Below are 23,655 nucleotides of genomic sequence, written 5' to 3'. Positions count from 1 at the left end.
AAAGGTAAAATGTGTGCAGGAATACTATAGCTGTATTCTTTTATTACATGCATATTGACATAAAAATATTTAAAGGTATACTTACATTTGCACTCTATTAATTGATGTGGTACAGGATTTTAAAAAATAATCTATATATTTTATAATGCATGTTTTTTTTACAATCACAATTTTTTTATTTAGTTACACTCTTTAAGGTTTTCCTGTACTACAGATAGTACAAAACCTGCTCAGCAATTTAATAATGATGATAATCCAAAGAAACATATAATTTAAAAAACTGTGTGTTCATGTGTTAGAAGTTAGTTATATTTTTTATATAATACACTAAACAATTTTAAAACTGGTCACAACTTTTGTCAAAGAAAATATTTTTGCAGCCCAATGAATAGAGAGTTAATGGTATGAGGGGGGGACACCAAAAAAAATATTTATTTTTGTCATTAAAATTTATTTATTACCTTTTTTACAAAATTCCTTCAGTCACCTTCAAAGTACCCTCCATTAAATGCGATACACTTGTCAAGTCTTTTTTCCCACTGTTTGAAGCACCTCTAGATCTCTTCGACTTTGATATCCTCCAGTGCCCTATGCGAAGCTGTTTCTACCACCTCCACATCATCTTCACGCTTCCCTTTTAGATTTTTCTTCATTCTCGGGAACAGGAAATATTTGCATGGGGCTAGGCCTGGTGAATACGGAGGGTGGGAAATGACAGATCACCCATGAAAGGCCAAATAGCGGTTCACTAGTAAAGCCTTGTGTGCGAGAGCGTTGTCTGATGAAGGAACCAGTCACCTGAATGCCCAAGTTTCGAACTTTTCCTCCGCATCTCCTCTCTCAAACGTCGTAAAACTTCCAAATAAAAGTGCTGGTTAACAATCTGGCCAGGGGGAACAAAATTATGGTGCACAATTCCACAAACATCTAAAAAGACAATAATTGTCTTAACATTCAACTTCACTTGTCTTGCTTTTTTTGGTCTGGGGAAATTGAAAGTCTTCCACTGGTTTGACGCTTGCTTGATTTATGGGTCATACTCATAATAACACCAACTCTCATCACCTGTAATGACATTGGTCAAAAAACTTGGATCACTTTCAATATCTTTTTTTCAAGTCCTGGCTTAAATTTAACTGAATATTTTTTTGATACTGATTGAGAAAGCAAGGAACAAATTTAGCTGTAACACGTCTCATTTGCAAATCCTCAGTCAAAATCCGCTGGCAAAAGCTCCAACTCACTCCTGTCTTTTCTGAAATTTCGTCGATCATGAAGCGACGATCCTCGTTGATTTTTTGGCGGGTTTTTCAACGTTTTCATTGTTTTGAGATGTTGAAGGGTGCCCAGAACGAGCATGGTCTTCAAAACTCATCTCACCACATTTAAAGTGCCCAAACCACTCAAAAACTTGTGTGTGACTCATCGCATCCTCCTTAAAAGCCTGTTGAAGCATTTGATAAACTTCCGTAACCAATTTTTCAAGCAGGAAACAAAATTTCAAACACACTCTTGGTTCTTTTAAATCTCCATAATGACTTCGCAGGGGGAAAACGAGAACATTAAGAGAAAAACAATACTATGATCAAACTTTAATCTACAAACTGATACCATCTGGGCAGCTGTTTAGTGAAGGTATCTACTAACCCCATCTACCAGGAGAACTCTCTACTACATCTATGAATGGCAGCGCGCTCTCAGTCCGGTTTTTAGGTCACCCCTCATTTGTATATACACATATAAGCTCTAGTAGTTGGCATTGCCCAGGCTTTACACAGTGTAAAAGAGCTTCTTTTTTTTAGAATAACTCAAGTACAAAAATGTAATGTTTCATTCCAGAAATTTAAACTACTGGTACATGAGGTTTTTTTTTTTAATCACATGTAGGGAGTAATTTTTATTTTATTTAAATGTTAACTGTGGAAAATTATATCAAGTATAAAAATGGGATGGGGAGTAAAAGATTTAAGTTATCCCTACCTAGTGAAAAATAACCAAATCAATAGACTGTGCTATGTATTAAAAGTTATTGTAACAATTAGTTAAACAAATAACTAGTAATAATATAACTTTCTAAATTTTTTTAGAAATAATAAGTTGTACAAAAAGATAAAACCAGATAGTGGCATCAAGACATTCCAGTGATGGGATTCAAACTAGAACCTTGTAATGTGACACCACTAATTTAACCACCGAACTACAGAGATGCCATAAAAAATTGTGGAGAATATTGGGTATCAAGGTTGTAATACTTTATTTATTTTAAAAGTTGTGATTAATTATTTTTATGACTCTTACCATGGAAAGAGTGAATATGATGCAGTGACCATCAACCTCATGAAAGACCATTATATGGTTCACTGTGTATGATGGGAAGTGATATGACATGCTGTAGCAAAGAACACTCCATACATATGAGTCAAAGCTATAAATAAAAATATGTACATTTCATATTTGATATCTACGGATAAAAGGACGACACTATAACGTTGCAAGACCCTGCCCTAGCAAGTTTTTAAAAGAATTTCTCAAAAGAATAAATATATTTTGTCACTCAGAAAGGATCAGCTGATTATATGGTCATAGTAACTTAGTTTTACATACTTATATTTTATTATTTGTAATATTCTTGTAATTAATTTTAATGTTTAAGTATTTTATTTTGAAAAGCCTCTTAACTATAATTTTATTGGTTTTCACTTTGCTGGCTAAATTATTTTTTTTGTAATGGTGCATTTCTCTATTTTATTGCATTTAAAAATTCTTTTTATAGTAATAATAGTTTTACCTATGTGTTTTATAGTGGTTTTAAGACTGTGAGTATTGTGTGTGGAGAGAAAGAATAACGTGTGGTGACACAGCAGCACCGAAAGACGATAGTTTATCGCATGCTGTATAAGAGAGAGACTGATGTTAGCCCAGACCGTGGGAACATCTGACTGGGGAATCCCCAAAAACTGTGTTAAAAAGAAACAGAAGGTGTGAGAGATGGGCAGAGACACGTGACAGAAGGCCCGCAGGGCGGGGAATCAATCGTAGTAGTAAGAATGATTGTTGTAGCCAATAGTAAGGCAGTATTTTGGGGAAGTTCCCAGCTAACAGAAATTTCCTAAGTGCTTTGTGATGTGCTTTGTTTCATCAGTCATCGTACCACGGCTGGGAAAAGAGGTTGTGCCGTCTTGATGGCTCAGCCACAAGTATTAATTATGTCATTGATAAGAGTAAAAGTGGAAATTCATTTCGAGCATTTTTATTTGGTAATTATAGCTAACAGTTTAAAGTCAGTTAACAGTCTGTAACAGAATTTTATGCCCCACTGCTTGCTACATGCAACAGTCGCAGAAAGATTTTTCAAGTGTTTATATTTGTGCAAGAAACAATGTCATCTTAGCCGGGCACGATTGTGACTTGTTACAATTGGCGGCCCAACGTCTGGCTGGCACATATTTCTACATGCCCTGAGAACCGAAATCTTCTGAATTGTCAAGTGAACTTTTTGGCAAAATTGTCTACTCCTGTGTGTTACAATTTGCTGGCCCAACATTTTGCGGTTCTGATTTCTACACGCCCTGAGAACTGTAATATTATGAATGGTCAAGTGAACTTTTCGGCAAAATCATCTTAACTTCACTGTGTGCACCCCACAACTACGCACAGTACTTTCGTCATGGGTTGTGCATGAGGCAACAAGGAATATCTACACTTCGATGAGATGTGAAGCGTACGAACATCATACTATCATCGGCAAGGAGACAGAGGTAAATGAATGTAAGCAGTTCCAAAGAGCTATGAGCATCTACTAGATTTTTACGCATCGGGTAGCAGTGTTGGCGAGACACAGAGATCCAGTTAGATCCAGTTGTATCCGGTTTCCCGGTATGTGAACGTCGCATTGCGGGACATTGCAGGATAAACACAGTCCAATTACGCAGGACTTTGTCGGACAGGCACGTAGCCAATTACAGAGAACATTGAGATTTTCGTGTCTCGGGACTTCGTGGAACAGATACCAACACGCAGCAAATCAAATAAGGGCAACGTATGTAGAAAAATTTTTAATTAAGACTGTTTTTTGTTTATTATAATAGGATTAGGAAAAATTCTTCTTTTGAGGTTATTTACATTAAAAAGAATCATGAGTACTGCACGGGGTAGTGAAGCGGATTATTTTGGGGGTTTAAGAAAGCTCTGAAAATTTAGGAGAAAATCCCAACATGAATTTGGAATTGTTAGAAGGTCGGGATTTTTCATGTCTCCAGGCAATGACTGGAAACGTGGAACATCCTACAGAGCATGTTCAAGTTGAGGTTATGGGGTATCTGATCAGATGACACAAATATTTCTATCAATACAAGAAATGATGCAAAGTCTAAAATAAAATAGGCGGGGCATGATACAGGAGCAAACAGATTTAGGAAATAAAATCACCCAAACAAACAACAAAATATATCAAGTACACAATAACTTAATGCTCAAATTGAAACAGGAACAGAACACTATTAAGCAAGAAGTTTCAGAGGTCCAGCAGGGATTGGCCAGCGTTGAGGGAAAAATAGGTGATTTCAAAATTAAAGTCAATGAACAGATACCTTATGTACACACAAGGTTACTGAGCATGAAGTTCGGATTACAGAAATTCAGGCTGGAATTGCAAACAATCAGTTTGAGTTCAATGGACTTATTGTGCAGGTAGATGAAAAAGCTAAGAGTAACTATGTAAATAAGAGGAAAAGTCAGGAAGTGGATGACATGTTGGAAGTCGATATGAAAAGGATGAGAGCAGAGAGTATTATGGAAAGTTCAATATTGTCTGTCAAAGAGGTAAATTCTTGCGAGTCATACAGTAGGTAGGTGAGAAAAATTTGCAACTGGAACTATGAATGATGAAGTGGCAACCATCACAAAAAATTTACATTTATCACACATTACTAAGGAGGGGAAAGGTATGATGCCATGGGAAATAAGGTTGTAACAAGTGCGAGGGAAAGTATTGGTGGAGGAAAATGACAGCATAGTGACCGACAATGTTGTGTAAAAAAAAAACAGTAATGTTGAATTTTTAGTCAAGGGTACCAAAAACTGTAGGTTGGATAGTTACATGTATTTGAGATTCGTACAGAAGATGCAGGCAGTGCTACAGCCTGATCCTGCAGACCCTATTGAGAGGTTGTGTGTGAGTGAATGTGAAATGTGTATGTGTGAAACGAATGTAAACAAATGGAGGGGTGGAGTAAATTGTGTGTGTTCAATGGAAATGGTTGTACACAGTTTACACGTGGGTAACCTTGTCAGGGCAGTGGCCACTAAAACATGAGAAGTGTGTGTGAGCTGGTGCAGCCAGTCTGTGTCAAAAACTAAGTGTGTTGACAGGCTAAATACATTTGTAAACAATGGTGTACAACTTTCTGAAAGGCTGGAAAGTAACCAGAAGCACAGAACCACAGTCAAGAGGTTACAGGGTGACTGTGGCCAAAGAAAAAGAGGAAAGACAGGTATTTGTGAATTTTGCGAGTAATGTAAACAGCTGTAGTGTCCCCTCAGGGAATAATAAGTACTGAGTATGTTTTACAGTAAACCATTTTTTTTTTTTGCCAAGGTAACTCAGAGATATAATGTTTGGAGTAAAGTAATATTAAATTTTCATTAGTAGAATAACTAATTTAATTTTGATGTTTTCAGTTTTTTTTTATTTATGAGATTTTCATTAAGCATTACAAGTTGAATGCCATTAAGGCAATGAAATAATTTTTGAATTGAAGCAATTTTTTAGATTTGCACAACTTTTGTTCACACTGTTTCTGTCGGGAGGTATTTAATGTGTTGATTGATTGGAGAGGTTGGTGAGGTGATTGGGACTGATTACACAAGTGATTTTTCTTTGTCATCAAATTGGCCCGCATTGTGGAATACTAACCAGTTCATATTTGACAGTTTGCCATTTAGTTTACATTTTTTGATTTTTTGTTTACTCTGAATTATCTAATGGTTAGCTGAAGTTGATTAGCGACTCAATGAGATTTTAGTCGGGCGTCCCTACCTTCCGTATCTCAGGAGCTAGGAAATAAATAATTAATTTTGTATTTTAAGTATATTTTTCAATTTAAATGCTTTCCAGCTTTTAAGGCAATTAATGGATAGTAATAATTTTTAATTTTATCATGCTTGAGAATGATTATTTGCATTTTGTGGTTTGTAACTATTTCAGGTGTTGAATGGTTGGGAAGGGGGGAGGGATGAGCTGTTGGGAGGCCTACCAATGTCCCATCTGCAACCCAACTGATTTCACACAGTCAAATACTTACCAGTTGAAGAATTCATTTTTACTACTTGCAATTTTTTTCATTAATTACATTCATTAATTAACCACATAAGTTTTATGCTATGATGTTTTGTATGATATATAGTCTAGATTTTTAAAATTTATAAATATTTAGCAATTAATGCAATACAAGTATATGAACTGATAATTTCTTGAATGAATTTCGAGTATAACCTGGGAATTTAAATTTTGTATATAATATAGTTTCAGTATTATGTGTAAAAGAGAACATTAAGATAAATTTAATATTTTTATGTAATCAGCTAAGTGTTTCATGAATTACAAATTTTAAGGAATGCTATTATCTGCCATATTGAAGTTTTATGAAAAACTGATATGAAAAGTTTTGAGATCTTTTATGATCTACATAAAAGTGGAAAGAAGTTGCTTTACTAATAATTTTCTAACATTAAGAATTAAAAATTTTTTTTCCATAATAACAAAAAAAAAGTTTCAATTTGAGTTACAAATGCAAAATAATAAATAAGACTAAAAAATTCTCTACAGTAATTTTCAAAATAAGAATTGGTTTTTTGTTTTCAAGAAGAGAGTTGATAATGTTTTCTGCTGTTTAACATACAAAGTGTTGTTTCTTCGTACTACAAGAGTAAATGAGATTTTTGCAGACATTTATTCTTTTCATGTAACTGCACACTTCATGCAAGAATCCCATAAGTCAAGGAACTCTTTGCATATTTTTATACCATCTGAATACATGTATTTTTTTAGAATCCCTATTAAGTCATTGACTAATGGTGTTTCTGAAATAAAGGTGTTCCTTTGTGCAGAAAACCCTTAAGCAACAGGCTAGTGACTTTCCAAATGAACTATGGTATCTCTGATAGTGTGCATTATATAGTTGTACAATGGTGTCTGTAGTGGGAATGATGGCCCTGAGGGTGAATTAATTTATGTAAGTGAGTAAAGAGGGAGAAAGCAAGCTAAGAAAATATATAAACGGGATACTGTTAAAAATGTATAAGTAAAATGTTTACCCTAAATTAATTATAAAGGGAAGGAAGTTCCAGAGAAAAAACCTGGTGATGACTGCAAGTAAGTATAAAATATCAACATGTGTTGGCTTTGCCCCAAATAATACTGGAATTTAGGTTATACATTACGTATGCACAAATAACATTTATGTGATTAATTTAACAGTGTTAATGATAAAATCCATTAATTTTGTTTTGATTTCAGATACAAACAACAATGTTACAAGAAGGTATCAGAAGCAATGCAAATTGAGATTTTTTCTAAAAGTTATGATTAAAAAAATCAGCAAGATGCTTATCTGATAAGCTTTATTTCATCAATACCAGTAACGCCACGCCAAAGAAGACTAAACAGAGCGAGTCAAGTAAACAACAAAGAACTCCCTCCTTTAAATATTGCGTGTCTACTTCAGCTAGAACTGTGGTAGTTTTCAAAACTGCCATTTGTTAACATGCATGCCATGATAACCCATGACAGAGTATGCAGGCTATGTAACTTGGTCATTACGGGAGTGTCACCCAAAGATATGAGAGGACAGCAAACCTCAGAAAATGCGAAACTACAAGCTGTGATTAATTCTGTAGTGGAGCACATTTCCTTTAAAGACAGCACACTACACCAACAAACAATATAATTACTTGAATGAAAAACTTAACCTAAAAATAATGCATGATCTCTTTGGTTTTAAATATCCTAGTGTGTGTGTGTTACTTATGGATTCTACAGGAAGGTATTCCTTGAAAGGTTTATATTGGCATTTGGTAGGCCGCAAGTGGACACATGTAGTACATATGAGGAAATCAATGTTAATATTAAAAATAAGTTCCTGAATACGAAAGCTTGTCAAGTTGCAGTAACTGAAAAGAAATTCATTTGCATCACTCAAAAAAATTTTACAAGATGAAAGCAATGGAAGATATTGTGAACCATAATGACAAAGTAGCAGGCACTGCAGTATATTATATGCAAAATATACGCATTCCCAAAATACCTGTCCAGGAATCCTATTTCAGACAGCTAACCATCAGTGTACTGTGCATCCACAACCTCAATAAAACCAGTAATGTGGTATTTTATGTATATCAATCATGAAGGTGTGGGTGGAAAAGGCCCAAACGAAGTTTGCAACTTCCTGAAACACTACATTGATAAATATATTCCATTGAGTGTAAATAATTTGCACATTTTTACTGATGGGTGATTGGCACAAAACAGAAACAACACTAATGTGAGATTGTTTCCAGCACTAGTAACCTTAAGAGATTTGATACTGTGAACCAGTATTTCCCGATTCATGGACATGCATTCTTCCCGAGCAATTGGGATTTTGGCGTTGTAAAAAAAAATGAAACATTCAGATCGTATACACACAGTCAAAGAGTATGTTGAACTGATGGTGACATTCTGTATAAAAAAAAAAAGTGGTTATGCCAAATACTGACATGATTTTCTAATTTAAGAAGTAGTGGCATGCATTTTAAAAAGTAAGTACTTTGTCAAAACATGTAGACAGAATATACCAAAAGATAAGAACTGTTAAGGTGACAAGTTTCATGCATTTTCTTCACACATCAGAAAATTCTTAAGTTGTAACCAATGGATTTCACAACTTCATGCTGCGACTTGGAGGGACCAACTTTATCTACCTAAAGCCAAGGCATATCAGCATGGACGTGTTTCCATTCAAAAGAAAAAAAATTGAGGACATTAAAGAAACTGGAGCAATATCTACCACAAGAAGACAATATTATTTATTTAAATTCAGAACTTTTTGATTGAAAATGAGATAGGCTGAATGTTTTTTAGCTGTGTTAATGCTAAAGCAAATTATGTTTATGAAGATTTGCTAAGTGTTGTACAATGCCCCAGAATTTGCATGGAAGTGTAGACCATATAAGGTATGACTTATTCAAGTGTAAAATAAATTTTTATTTATTTGTGTGTTAGTGTTTGGAGTTTGTGCATATCTATGGGCATTATGTGTTTTCTATTGAGTATTTTTTAATAAACATGTATGATTTATTTCAATAAATGATTCACATAGTGAATTACGCCTACTTAGTCTTTAGTACATGATAATATTTAGAAGTTGAAGTTTTAAAGTTTGATATATCATTTGAAGAATTTAGTGTTGAGTAAGAGTTATAACAAAAGTGTTTGAAAAAAATTAGTATATTGGTTTCATATTTTTAGTAAAAACACCATAATTCAACATTTGTTTTGATATTTCCCCCAAGCAGTAATTTGGGAAAAATACATTCTGTTACTAACGTATATATTTTCTCAAAAAATACTTTCCATAAAAAAAACTAGATACTACCGTATGATGCTCTAACTTACATGACTTAAGGGGTTTCCGAAAAAACTGATCCATTTTTTCCATGTTGAAAAGGATTATGAGAAAATGTTTGTATTCTGCCAGATAAGCAGTGGCTCTGGTGTTTAAGGTGTTTTATTGAGGCAGCTGAGAGGCAAGGGTTTTAATATTTAATGTTTTGTATGGAACAAGTCCATATTTCTTTTTCCCCCTTTAGTGCTCTCTCTCCTCTTTAATATTGTGTAATAATAATGTTATTGTTCGAAGTGTAGAGTACAATGATGAAAAGTAGTTGAAGTAAACAAGAAATATTTCAGTTTGTATCAGAGAAAGTTTTATGAACACTAATGGTTGCTGCACACATTATATTAAATGAATTAAAAAATATGGAATTAATATTTTAAAAATTTATGCAACTTCCTGAAACACTACATTGATGAATATATTCCATTGAGTATAAAGCATTTGCACATTTTTACTGATGGGTGCTTGGCACAAAACAGAAACAACACTAATGTGAGATTGTTTTCAGCACTAGTAACCTTAAAGAGATTTGATACTGTGAATCAGTATTTCCCGATTCATGGACATTCATTCTTCCCGAGCAATTGGGATTTTGGCATTGTAAAAAAAATTGAAACATTCAGATCGTATACACACAGTCAAAGAGTATGTTGAACTGATGGTGACATTCTGTATAAAAAAAAAAGTGATTATGCCAAATACTGACATGATTTTCTGATTATAATGAAGGTTTTTTTGTTTATTATTTCTGGTTGAGTAGTTTCGTCTGTTGTGTTCAGTAATGTTGAGGTATTCATGGACTGGCCAAGATGCATGTATTTATTTTTCTACAATGTGGTGGGTTGTGTGTTAATGCAATTTGTCATTGTCTGGCCATAATGAGCCAGAGCATTTTCTTAGTTTTTTGTAGGTCAAAATGCAAAGTTTTCCTTCGTTGTTGTGTTACCCAAGAGGGTTTAATGAGTCAAGTGTGTTTTATCATCAATCGTGATTTATGACTGTGGAATTCACCTGTTGGATAGATTTTTTGGTATGTGCATTTTTTTTTTTTGGTATAGTCAAGAATTTAAATCATCACATTTTAACATTGCAGATGTAAATTTGTTTGACAGGTATAAGAAAAGAATAAACATTTTATTGCTAACCATTGATTGATACCAAGTTCAATATTGTAAACAAAGTTTTCATGAAATAATTGTATAATAATGTGACTTAAACATGGATAAGTATACGAGAGAGTAAATATTTTGTAAATTTGACAATGAGTAAGATAATAAGTTTTATTGAAATAATATTGTAATAATGATGTCTTCTTTTCACTGCTTGACGACTTCTTGATGGTTCTGCATGATTCTTGAATTGACGTTTTACAAAGCTTCAGAATTATGTTTCAGTATGTGGTTATTTATGACAGATTTTAAATTATAAATCAAGATGGTAATTTTTTTTACATTTTTGATGAGGTTACCCCTTCGTTTTTTAAACATTTCAATTAAACATTGTGTTCATTTAATTGAAAAGTTTGGGGTGGGGGTTTATGTAACATTACAAGAACCTACCCTCCCAAGATTTTAAAAGTATTTCTTAAAAGAATAAATATTATATTTTGTCGTTCAGAAGGGATTAGTTGATTAAATGGCTTCAAGGTCGCAGTGACTTAGTTTTTCCTACTTGTATTTTACTATTGGTAATATTCTTGTAATTTATTTTATTGTTTAATTATTTTATTTTTAAAAGCCTCGTAACTATAACTTTGTTTGCATTTTGTTTGTGTGTGAATTTCAGTATTTTATTGCATTTCACTGTTTGTTTATAATAATAATAATAATAAGAAGAAGAATTTTAAGTATGTGTTTTATGGTGGTTTTAAGACAGTGAGTATTGTGTGTGGAGAGAAAAAAAGGCGTGTGGCGAGACAGCGGCGCTGAAAGATGATATTTTATCGCATCCTGTGCAAGTATGTAGTTTAGCTTACTCTATTACATTGGAAATACATGCATATCACTACACCATTTACAGTTTAAAGTGACTGTCAACAACGGCTGAGACTGCAAATAGAGATTAGTTGATTATTATTAATAAATTTTATAAACATGATGTTGAAGTGAGAAAATTTTTTTTCATAGATTATAATACAATTCTATGCTCAATTATTCTATCAAATAATTCAGGTTAGAAAACTAAACTATTTATTTGATAAAATATAATTTTAACATACAGCATTGCAGGTGAACTTTGAAAGCTATTTTATAGAAGTTACTATACAGGATGTCTACAGGCAACAGAAAAATTAATTTGGTGACTTTTTGGTGACCTTTTGGTGACCTTTTGGTGACCTTTTCAAGAAAAGTTGATACTTCGAATTACACGTTTCATTTTTAGGTAAAAGGTTTTCAGAAACGTTTCACATTATACCACACAGAAAAAAGGAATATTTTTAATGCAACTTATTGACTATGTAATAACATACACTATTGAAAATAACGAAAAAGCAACAAAATATACTAAAAAATATTACACAGTTTTATGTGCTTACCTTTTAATAGTCCCGGGTGTTAGCAGTTGTTATACAAGACCACAATTTCAACACTGGCCAAAAAACACTGACAGTTAATATTTAAATTTGTAGGCCTATGTGTTTCTGCACTGTGGATATGGATAGAAACATAATTCATAATTTTAAGCCTGCTTTTTCAAAAATGTTATCTTATCCTCCATGCTGGTCATTTCCTCCTTATGCATTTCTAACATCCTGCATTTTGTAGCTTGCAGTTCCTTCAGTTCTGACTTGGCTTTCCTCTTTGCTTCTACTTCCTCATCTTTCTTCATGTTTTTCATCCTGAGTGCTTCCTGTCTCCTGGCAGATGCATTCCTTACAGAATGGATCATTTTTTTAGTGATTTGGACATTTTTAACTCCATCTTCTGAATGAACAGAATCATACACACATCTCTGTGCTATCAAAGAGGCTTCCGACAAGTTTTCTACCAGACATTCTCTGTTCACTGAAAACCCCCTCTCAACTGCAGCATTGCCATGAAACATAACTAAAATCTTCTTGCAAAACTGAATCAGGGCAGCATTGTCCACCTTCGCCATAGAAATTAATTCCAAAACAAGGGCATCCAATTTTTGAGACCTCCAATCATATGTCTCTATAGCATCTTTAACAGCTGCATTGTCACAAACAATCAAGTAATCTCGTTTGATGCAGTCTGCTACATGTGGAGCCATGTGTCCATTTGACACAAAAATGTCTAATGCAGTGGTAATGCGTGAGTTTCTTAATAGACTACTTCTGATGACTTCAGGCGATAAACAGGATGCTCCTTTAACAATTTTACTTTTGAGTGGAGACTTCACAGTAAACTTTGAAAATATATGTTGTAAGTAACACCTGCATTCATTTCTAAACAACAACACTACAACCTCTTTAAGGTCTTTGCATGCTGCTTTGGCACCAAATCCTATATCTATATTGCTCACAGCTTTCAAGACATCTGAATTGTATACATCAACATTTGTCAGCTGAACACCCGATTTGATGTCTTCTACCACATTTTTCTTCAAGATGCGAGTGCCAATGCCTATCAAGAGAGACAACGTATCTTGATAGAGCAGCGGAAATAAAGCATCATTGGACTGGAATTTCGTTAGAAAAAACTCTAGCTGCAATGAAACTGATAGAAGAAATTCCAACTTTGCAAACAATAGCTTATCTTTCAAGGCTTCTTTCACTCTTACATAACACTGAGAATTCGGGGGATTTTTCTCTACTGCACTGACATATTTCACAAGTGATGGAAACATCTCAATGGCTCTTTGAAGTACTCTTGAATTTTCAACCCATCTAACTTGGCAGAACTTGAGTGGGAAAACTTCAGAAGCAGTCTTCAGAGTGTATTCAGCTCTTCTAACCGGAAAATCCCTGAACAGATAGTACACAGATCGCAAAAATTCATGTATTTTCCATCCTACTGTAGTGTGTGCTGTTTTATAAGCCCCTTGCACAACATGTAAAGGGCATGTTCCAGTATCAAAAGGCTTTCCATTTCCATCCAGCTCGTTACCAATACTGTCTTGCAAGTCACGTAAAAACTTTAAGTTCACGTTAGGCCCATCAACAGATACTTGCAAAATGTGATTTAGGGGCAAACCTAGATTGGCCATAGTAGTTGTGAAAGTTTCCAACAAATCTTTTGCTGTTGCTCGTTGAAGAAATGTTGATGTCAGGTACTTGGTCACAACTGCATTGCAATCTTCATCCCAGAAACGTACAATCAGATCCATTTGACCTTTCTGAATAATTTTATTTAAACTTTCATCGAGGGAAATAGCAAAAAAATTTGCATTTTTTACTTCATCTACAAGTTTACTTTGAAAATAAGGTCCAAGACCATAAGTAATAACATAGGACAATTTGTCCTTTTGCATCATGAAATTTTTTGCAATCAAACTATCGGGGAACATGTACGGAAACAGTTCAGAACTTGATCCTGAGCCACGTGAAGACCCATGAGTAACTACTTTATTTAAAGCCCAAACAATTTCTGCCTTTGCTACGTCATCCTTCAAAATGAAATTGCCTAGGCCTATGCCAGAAGTACCTGCACATTCAGTTCTTTTAGTATCACTATTAGTTGTTCCGCTAGAACAGTCATTCTGTGTTTCAGTGTTCATTGGTGAAGTGCCTGTTGCCAACACAGATGGAGCATCATTTTTCTTAGAAAATTGTAGTAATGTTTGCTTACCTTTAGAGATTTCCAGGAGTTTCTGAACATGTTTTTTCCCCTTTTCATTAACTTTAACACAGTATACACCACCATGGGAAATACCAAAGTCGCTTCTACAAATAGTGCAATAAGCTTTGTATTGTGACTTTTCTACAGGCCTAAGCCAAGACGTCCAATTTCCTTCTATTGCGCAAGGCATTTTGAACCACTGATCTTGGAAACTGCACTTTCCAGGCATTTCTTTTATATTTCACACATATAAATACATAAACACGTGAAGACGTGTCAATCAGAATTTCCAGAACTTAAGTAAATAATTAACTGTAACTTTTTGTTACAACAAACTCTTCCATGTTCCTAAATAGCACATGATACATAAAAGTCAAGAAATATTTTGCACCAATTACAGAAAACACCTTTTGGCCGATCTATATTTAGTACCACGTGCTAAAACGTTGCAGTGGCGATTAATTAGAAAAGCACACATTGATTTACTGGTAAATAACGCACGGAACGTTTTTACTATAAACTCAGTTAACTGGCACGCAAACGAAAACGTTTTCTTTCCGGTTTTATATTCACAAGAATTACAACTACATGACGTTATAATTAGTAAAATCCACGCCACTTTACACAACACAAGTCGGCAGCCATTACAAATCTACGTACAAATCCAAACATCCGTGTTTCGAAGACAAAGGAAACAGCAAACAGGAAAGCACTATCGATTAGAAGATATCAACGTCTGCTTCCACGAGACTATCGATGCGCATATGTTGATTTCTACACCCGCAAACTATCGATTTGTATCGAAACGTTACGTACGACGGGTAAATAAACATTAATCCGTGACTTCCACAACAATTGCGCCACTTTTTCGGTACTTCCGTGACCAGCGCTTCATTGTAGTTACTTTTTGGTGACTTCCGTGACTTCCGTGACCTGTAGACACCCTGCTATACCAAGGCAATATTTGGGTTTGGTATTTTCTGACTAAGCACTGTCAATTATAATTTGGTGTAGAGTGAATATAGTTTACCATATTTCAGGTAACAATACCTGTGGCTCTTCAAATGTGTGGAAAGGATCTAACCATACAATGCCACAATACATCGCTAAATACGGTGATCAAAAACACTAAAATAGGCATCACTGAAATGCAACTACCATGCGGATGTGAGGTCAGAGAATCAAACAATATTTTAATTACACCGAGATACCTCTGTGACGTAAATACACCTAATCAGACTCTCTCAGATTGTCATCCCCACCCAATGGGTACATTATATGCGGTCGACTTGTTGACCTTATTCACGGGGATTCACTTTACAATAATTACACATGTCCTTGACTCACTCTGGCATGTGAAACATTTACGTAAAAAATATCACTTCAGCACTTACACAGGTTAACACCACTATATGGATGACACATCGCAAATATTAGCCATTTTATATGCCACAGCATACTCCATTTCAATTACGAGTATTATAACCTTTCTGGTCTGCAGTACTATTTTCTTGTACATTCGGGTCATTCAAATTTCAGCAATCTTAAGGGAGGAACGCAAACGTTAGGTCTGATTGCAAAAACATCTCTGAAACCAATACACACTCGCAAAAATATGATGATCATAACAGCTCCAACAAGTCTGAGTGCAAAATCATGCTTCTTAGGAGACAAGCAACCACAGCGCAGCAGACAACTAGCTGTAAGTGTAATTAAACTTGTGAAGATATAAAGACATGGCCGCTTCAGTTCTGCACAGCAGAGCATGACGGACAGATATTATTCAGAAGGGTGCAGGTAACATATCGGACCAATCGCAGCAGCTGCTAAACTAGCAAGGGTTACCGAAGGGCATACACAGCAATTCGGCAGACTGCGGCATCTTGTGCGGCATCTTGTGCGCCAGCACGTGCACCGACAAAAGGTTGAGTGTCACGGGGGTCCAATCTTATCCTGTGAAATTCTCGAATTCCCTGGTTGGTGTGTTTCATTGCCTTCCAGCTATACTATTGAAATATATCCATTTTAATTAAGTGAATAAACTGAGTGTAATATGTAATAGGGTCCTTGATTACAATCAGTGAGTGTTACTTCATATCTTGAGAGTACCTTTAAAAAGAAGTAAAATAAAAACAGAGAATGCAGACAATGTTCGTAGTTAAGCGGTTCGTATATAAAATCTAAATAAATGAATTCCATGTATTAAGTTTCTGTAAAGATATCATGTTTTTTGTTTAGTTCCCATCACTCAGCAAGTCGTCACCCGAATAACATGTATAAGATAGTTACCATAAAGAGAGCTAGGTTAGCAGTATTGTACCAATATGTTGGCTCTCTGCTATCACACCACGTCAAAATAAAGTACGTCGCGACCCGTTCCGTTAAACCAACCACGGGAGAAGAAAGAGACACACTGGCAGTGTAACCGGGCGAAAGGTACATACAGGAAACTCGGGTTCGTGGAGGCGCCATCCCCAGGTTTAGATGTCTAGAAAAACGAGGTTCCTACCCAGATCTATTCTTCCGTCACCCCTTGTCCCACAAGGCCACACAGGAACAAAACATCAGCTGGGGGCAGCCACTTAAATTGACCAGGGGGAAAGTGTTATGACACGCACAGGCGTCGGCCTCGATTCAATGCCAGCGCCAACAAGCAGTGGCAGCACGACGTGCGTCTCAAGAGGCCGGCCCCACCACTAATTCGAAAAGAAGGGGTAGGAACACGGAAACAAAGATTGTCAGCAAGGATGCAGACATGAGGTTCAAACACAGGGACCACACCCTTGAGAGGGGCTTCTCTGGGGTCCGAGACGACGGAGCCCGGTGCGCCGTGTGTCTCTCGCAGCCGCGACCGTGACAGAAGACCAGCGAGGTAAGGAGGACTCCAAAGGTCTGATGGATAGGTGCTCAGGTTCCTTCAATTGAAGAGTTAAGAAGTAATTAGTCGGGTGACGCTCAAGTGTTTACTGTCAAACAGAGGCAGTAAATAATAATATTAACATTCAATGTTGTAGTCTTTTATCTCCCTTGAGACTCCTTGAGACATAAGGTATAGAGGTAAAGCATAACAAACCACACTAATCCAACTGCCTGTCACCACAGGAAGAGAGCCTGTTTGAGACAGGCTTGATGAATCAAACACACTTGAGCTGCTGATAATTCATGATAAAAATCTGAGAACTGAGCTTATACATATTATTTTAGCTACCCTCATTATTACATTTAAAAATTACAAGTATATCTTTTAGTTGTTTTTTGCATTAGGAATAGTGTTTATAAGTTTGTAAAAGTTATAAAAAATAAGAAAACACACTAAATTTTAACTTTCCCATGGACTACTTTATTAAAAACAGTGGAGTTTTTTTTTAGATAGGCCTATATAGTTCTTTATTTTGTATTGTTATTAAACATATTGAAAAGTCAACTAGATTTTTTATTTATCTAATTGTCTATATATTTAAGAGTATTTTAAAACTAATTTGAGAATTCTATCATGTATGAGACTACAGATTTAGTGGATTTTGTAAAATAAAACACCAGATTCTTAAATTTCTAAAAAAAAAATATATTTAAATATTTTTCTTTTTTTTTTTTTTGGGGGGGGGGGGGGGGGAATTGAGATAGGTTAATGATAGCATTTTTGCTGCTTTTAGGTATAACACAAAAACTACCTGCAAAATTTAACAATATCTTAAATAGTTTTCAAGAAAAAACATTTTTTTAAGTTTTGAGTGTGCTTTAAATGTGAGATTTCCAAAGTTTTGGATAAACAAATTTCAAAAAATATATTTAATTTTTAAAAAAACTATAAATGATAGGGCAAAAAAACTTTACAGGTGTAATCAGTACAGTAATAGACTCAATTGTGCCAATTTTCATGAAAATCTGAGGAAGTGTGTGTCAAATTAATTTTTTACTGGATGATATGACATGGAATGGCTTAATATTAAAAAAAACTATGGGATGCAATTTGTTTCATTGTCTTAAATTCACAAAGTAAATCAACTTATACAATACTGCTCTTAAAAAATGCTGAAAGCATATACCTAATACACATTGCAATAGAAAAAAATAATTCACTAGTTATTATGCCATTTAAGTTAGTAAAATATGATTAAAAATAACTTGATAATAATTATGTAAAAACTAAAAAAGATTATATTTAGTTACTAATACTTTAGATATGTATTTCTTCACACCACCTATTTTTGGTCATCAAAAATTAAAAGATTAAAATTTCATTCTGTTTGAAAATTACTTAGGAACAAGTAGTTTTCATGAAATCATTAAAGACATGTAGCCCTTATTTACAACACAACCCGTTCAAAGAAAATGTAAAAAAAAAAATTATTATTAAAAATATGACGGAGAGCCAAAAGTTGAAAGTAATATGGGTTAAGATATCATACAGAAGTGAGAGTAAACAATAATCATGCTTTTTAATTTAAACATGAAGCTAGTATAATTTACCTCCCATAGGCTCAGAGTCTTCCATCTGCTTCTCTCCTGAAGCATTTTCATCAACTTTTTCAATATCTTCATCCTAAAAAAAATTACCAACTGCATTCATATTGAGCCAGCAAGGAAACTTTCAGCAAAAATTATAAATTAAATGAAGAACTAATATAACTTTATTTATGTTTATATATTCAATTTGTAAGTGAGTGATAGTCAAACATACTGAGGTGTTTCGTACTGGCAAGAATTATCCGAGCAATGGAAAAAAAAAAACTCTTTACTATGATTACTACAAGTTGCAGATTATGATTTTCTTATAGAAAGAATATTGATGAAAATCAACTAACCAGCCAGCCAGCCAGCCAGCCAGCCAGCCAGCCAGGCAAATAAATATATAAATCATAAAAACAACTGGATTACCTATATGAAAATTATTTAATTCTTTATTTATTTGCAACATGCACACCAACAGTTGGGGTTCTTTAGTGGTGTGAACAAAATACAGTTACACACAATACACATACATAGTATATGTACACAGAAAAAAAAAACACAAAAAAATAAAACAATAGGGGCAGGCAACAATTAACATGGACATAAACAAAGAACATAAAAGTCTAAAATATACAGTATAAAACAATTGGGCCACATACTGAGCAAATTATAGTTTATTAATTACAAATTAACTATAAGCTTATTAAAATGTAAAATTTTTCCTGAATTATTAAAATAGGAGATTAATCTATAAAATAATGAAAAACTTTTCCTGAGTTATTAAAATAGGAAATTAATCTATAAAATAATGAAAAATTATTTACTTAATATCTTTATTTAATAGGAAATATAATTTCAAACATAATAATGATAAGAATCAAAAAATAAAGTTATTTATTGAAATTGACACTCAACTGTTTCATATTAATTTTACTGTCTAAAGTATTAATATTATGGCCCATACTGTCAATCGCAACACCAATACGACCCACAGAGTCGCACATCTTCATCATTCTAATAGGAGTTACCAAAAAAATTCTTAAAATAACTTGTTTACCAAAATTACCAACTATGTTATAGGGCTCAAAAGCAACAGCCAATACCCTGGAGTGACAGTACCCAAAGAAAATTAGAAATAATATAAAATTATCAATCCTTATATAAAATCAAGGGAGACTCCGTGGATCACTGTAAATCACAAAACTTTCATACAATTGCAAACAGTTAAATAAATGTATTATGATAAAAACCATCATACTACAAAAATCTCTGATACAAATTGCTGTTTAGATTACATAAACTCTCAGAAAATGGGCAGCTTGACACCTATCACTGATAAATGCCTAAAAAGGCATTTACATCATACCATTTGAAACTATATAACATTTGCATAGTTTAATGAAACACAGAGTATTAAATTAAAAGCCATTAACAAAATAAAAGATGTACATTATGCTCACAACCTACAAAACATTTACTCCCAAGAAGTTATAAATATCATACATTAAACTTTCTTTTTAAATAGCCAGTTTATCAATGTCAATGGGCGCAGAACTTAAAAGCTGCAATAGAAAATTTGAGCCTCAAAATTAGTTAAACGATGTGCGAGGAGGTAAATAGCTAAGACCAAGAATAATAGATTCAGCACACAAGGAGTCAAGCAATACTGTATAAAATTGATGAGAAAATATCCTTGACTCATTTTCATTGCATAACAATTTGCTGAGCTGTTGATATGTATACATGATATAGATGATCTTATTAAAATTCCTGCTAATGGATCTAGGATATCACAAACATGCCAGTCAACTGTACTGTATCCATCACCACACATTCTTCTGCATGGACCCAAATGAAGATGTAGAAGTTTATGCAGTTGCTTCTTTCTCCAGAAAAAACTTAACTGCACTCGCCTCTCTAACAATACTAGACAAGAAACCGTTTTGGATATTAAGGTCAGTGAAATATTGTCCAACTCATATTTTCAACATAGAATAAGATGAGAATACGGAGTGAAGTGTCACATTGGTAAGATATTAGACTTGCATTCCAGAACCCAATTTTGAATCTGAGAATGAAATCTGAACCTAAACATCATGATATCTGTGTTTTCGTACCATGTGCGTCTCTGCCTGAGGACGGGAGCAGATAGCAGTTCCCGAAACTTCGCTTGTTTCTGTTTTAGAAAAATATTGTGTTTTTTCGTCTTTTCGTTTTGTCGTGTTTTTGTCTCGTTTCAACTGTTGTGCTGAATTTTTTTGGGTTCAATATTTTTGTGCTGTCATCATTAGTGGGATTTTTTTTCGTTTTTTCGTTCTCTTCTGTTTTTTGGAAAACTATTGTGTTTGTTTCGTCTTTTAGTTTTGCTCTGTTTTTGTCTCGTTTCAACTGTTGTGCTGAATTTTTTGGTTTCAATATTTTTGTGCTGTCATCATTTGTGGGTTTTTTTTTTCGTTCTGTTAGTCCATTTTCTTTGTTTTTCTTTGTTTGTGACCATATTCCTGTTATGGAATATTATGTGGTGTTTATATCCTGTTGACAACAGCAATTTTTTGCTTAATTTGTGTTTTTTGTAGTTTTCTTCTACAGACATACATGTGCTTTAGCAATGACGTATGTCCAAAAGCTTACATCAAGTGATATTTCCAGCTGGGGACAGAGCAAAGATTCAAGTCTGATAATTCCCAAAATCACTCTAGTCAAATGTTGGGATGGTTCCGAGATGGTCTCAGCAGAATCCTATTCCCTTTAAATGTGTTACTGTGTGTCGACCTCTAATGACTTTGCTGTTGACAAAATATACAGCTATAAACAAAAAAAAATACATTTGACTTACAGGAACACCAAATGAATCAAGAGTAAACATTAAAAAAAATCCTTACTAAAATAAATAATAAACCAATTTATACCTCCAAGGATGAAACCATAATTATTTTGGAGTAAGTGCAATAGCTCAAAAAAGACTAACTTTATCATATCTTACAATAAATATATAATATGTTAATGACTTCTTAAGTAAATGTTACATATGTCACCATATTACGTTATAAAAATTTTCTATATATGTTAAAATTTTGCCAAAAATTATTAACACTTTGTACCATTTTAATTTGAAATTTTCATAAAACTAGCTCATCTAGTTACTTAAGTACACATAATTAACAACAATATGTTCCTGATGGAAAAATCAAGAATAAGATGTAGTTTATTACAAAAAGTGATATTTTTTACAGGTAAGCATGTTCAAGGAAAACTATAAACTGTAAGTGCTGACAAAAATAGTAATTAATGTTAAAATACACAAAACCAGACACAATACTGCCTAAACAGAACATTTTAACAAAAAAAAAACATGTTACTGTTTAAATATCACATAAAACTATAGATTAACCTTCTGATTAGCATTAAAACCAAATATTTGGACTATGGCAGTGAATATTGCCCTAACAAGTACAACGGGGTACCCAAAAAAAAAAAGCGGACTGAGAGCGCACTGCCATTCACAGACATAGTAGAGAGTTCTCCTGCTAGATGGCATTAGTAGATACCTTCACTAAACAGCTGCCCAGATGGCATCAGTTTGTAGGTTAACATTTGATTGTAATATTATTTTTCTCTTACTGTTCTCGTGTTCCCCCTGCAAAGTTATTATGGCAGAATTAAAAGAACAAAGAGTGTGTTTGAAATTATTTTGTTTCCTGCTTAAAAAATCAGCAACTGAAGCTTACCAAATGCTTCAACAGGCTTTCAAAGAGGATGCTATGAGCCACACACAAGTTTTCGAGTGGTTTGGGCGCTTTAAACATACCCGTTCTGGGCGCCCTTCAAAATCTCAAAACAAAGAAAACATTGAAAAGTCCGCCAAAAAATAAACAAGGATTGTCACTTCACAATCAATGAAGAGACATGAGTGAGTTGGAACTTGTGCCAGCGGATTTTGACTGAGGATTTGCAAATGAGACATGTTACCGCTAAATTTGTTCCTTGCCTTCTCAAACAGGATCAAAAAAACATTTGATTGAATTTGAGCCAGGACTTGAAAAAAGAGATTGAAAGTGATCCAAAATTTTGACCAAAGTCATTACAGGTGATGAGAGTTGGTGTTATGGGTATAACCCAGAAACCAAGCAAGTGTCAAGCTAGTGGAAGACTCCCAACTCCCCCAGACCAAAATAAGCAAGACAAGTGAGGTAGAATGTTAATAAGATGATCATTGTCTTTTTTGATGTTTGTGGAATTGTGCACCAGTAATTTGTTCCCCCTGGCTAGACTGTTAATCAGTACTTTTATTTGTTAGTTTTAAAATGTTTGTGAGAGGATGTGCCGAGGAAACGCCTGGAACTTTGGCGATCAGGTGACTGGTTCCTTCATCACAACAACGCCTCCACACACACAGCCTTACGAGTGAACTGCTATTTGGCCTCTCAGGGGTGGCCTCTCATTCCCCACCCTCTGTATTTTCAGACCTAGCCCTGTGCGACTTTTTCCTGTTCCCGATAATGAAGACAAATCTAAAAGGGAAGCATTTTGATGATGTGGAGGCAGTAGAAACAACTTCGCAAAGGGCACTAGGGGACAGGGGCGGATTCAAAGGGGGGGAAATGGGGGAAATTTCCCCCCCCCAAAAGCCAGTGGCAAAAAAAATGGAATGCTGTTTTTTATCACCGAACATTCATTTGTCAAAGGATCTGAAAATATTTTTTGTATCAAATATTACAATTTTATGATTTTGTCGAGGAATTTATTACAACTAAATTGGGAACATTGCTTGGTAACAACTGTATAATGATAGCATGTATCTTGAATGG

At 34.3% G+C, this 23,655-nt stretch overlaps 1 protein-coding gene across 12 annotated transcripts in view; it reads right to left on the bottom strand.

Moving 5' to 3' along the window:
• The window catches only part of LOC134529422 (aspartyl/asparaginyl beta-hydroxylase), a 191,283-nt gene that overhangs the window by 85,952 nt on the left and 81,676 nt on the right, over nt 1-23,655 (bottom strand). For all 12 annotated transcript variants that reach the window (XR_010074571.1, XR_010074574.1, XR_010074573.1 and 9 more), the window contains one exon: nt 18,866-18,938. Coding sequence is in view for 8 of the 12 variants with exons in the window: in XM_063363480.1 (XP_063219550.1) it covers nt 18,866-18,938 (73 nt within the window). In the remaining 4 variants the exon portion in view is untranslated. The remainder of the gene's footprint in view (nt 1-18,865; nt 18,939-23,655) is intronic.

The sequence above is a fragment of the Bacillus rossius genome, chromosome 2 (assembly GCF_032445375.1).
Source record: "Bacillus rossius redtenbacheri isolate Brsri chromosome 2, Brsri_v3, whole genome shotgun sequence".
NCBI classification, from domain to species: domain Eukaryota; kingdom Metazoa; phylum Arthropoda; class Insecta; order Phasmatodea; family Bacillidae; genus Bacillus; species Bacillus rossius.
Note: the sequence above shows the minus strand (reverse complement) of the source record. Positions and strands in the feature narration are given on the sequence as shown.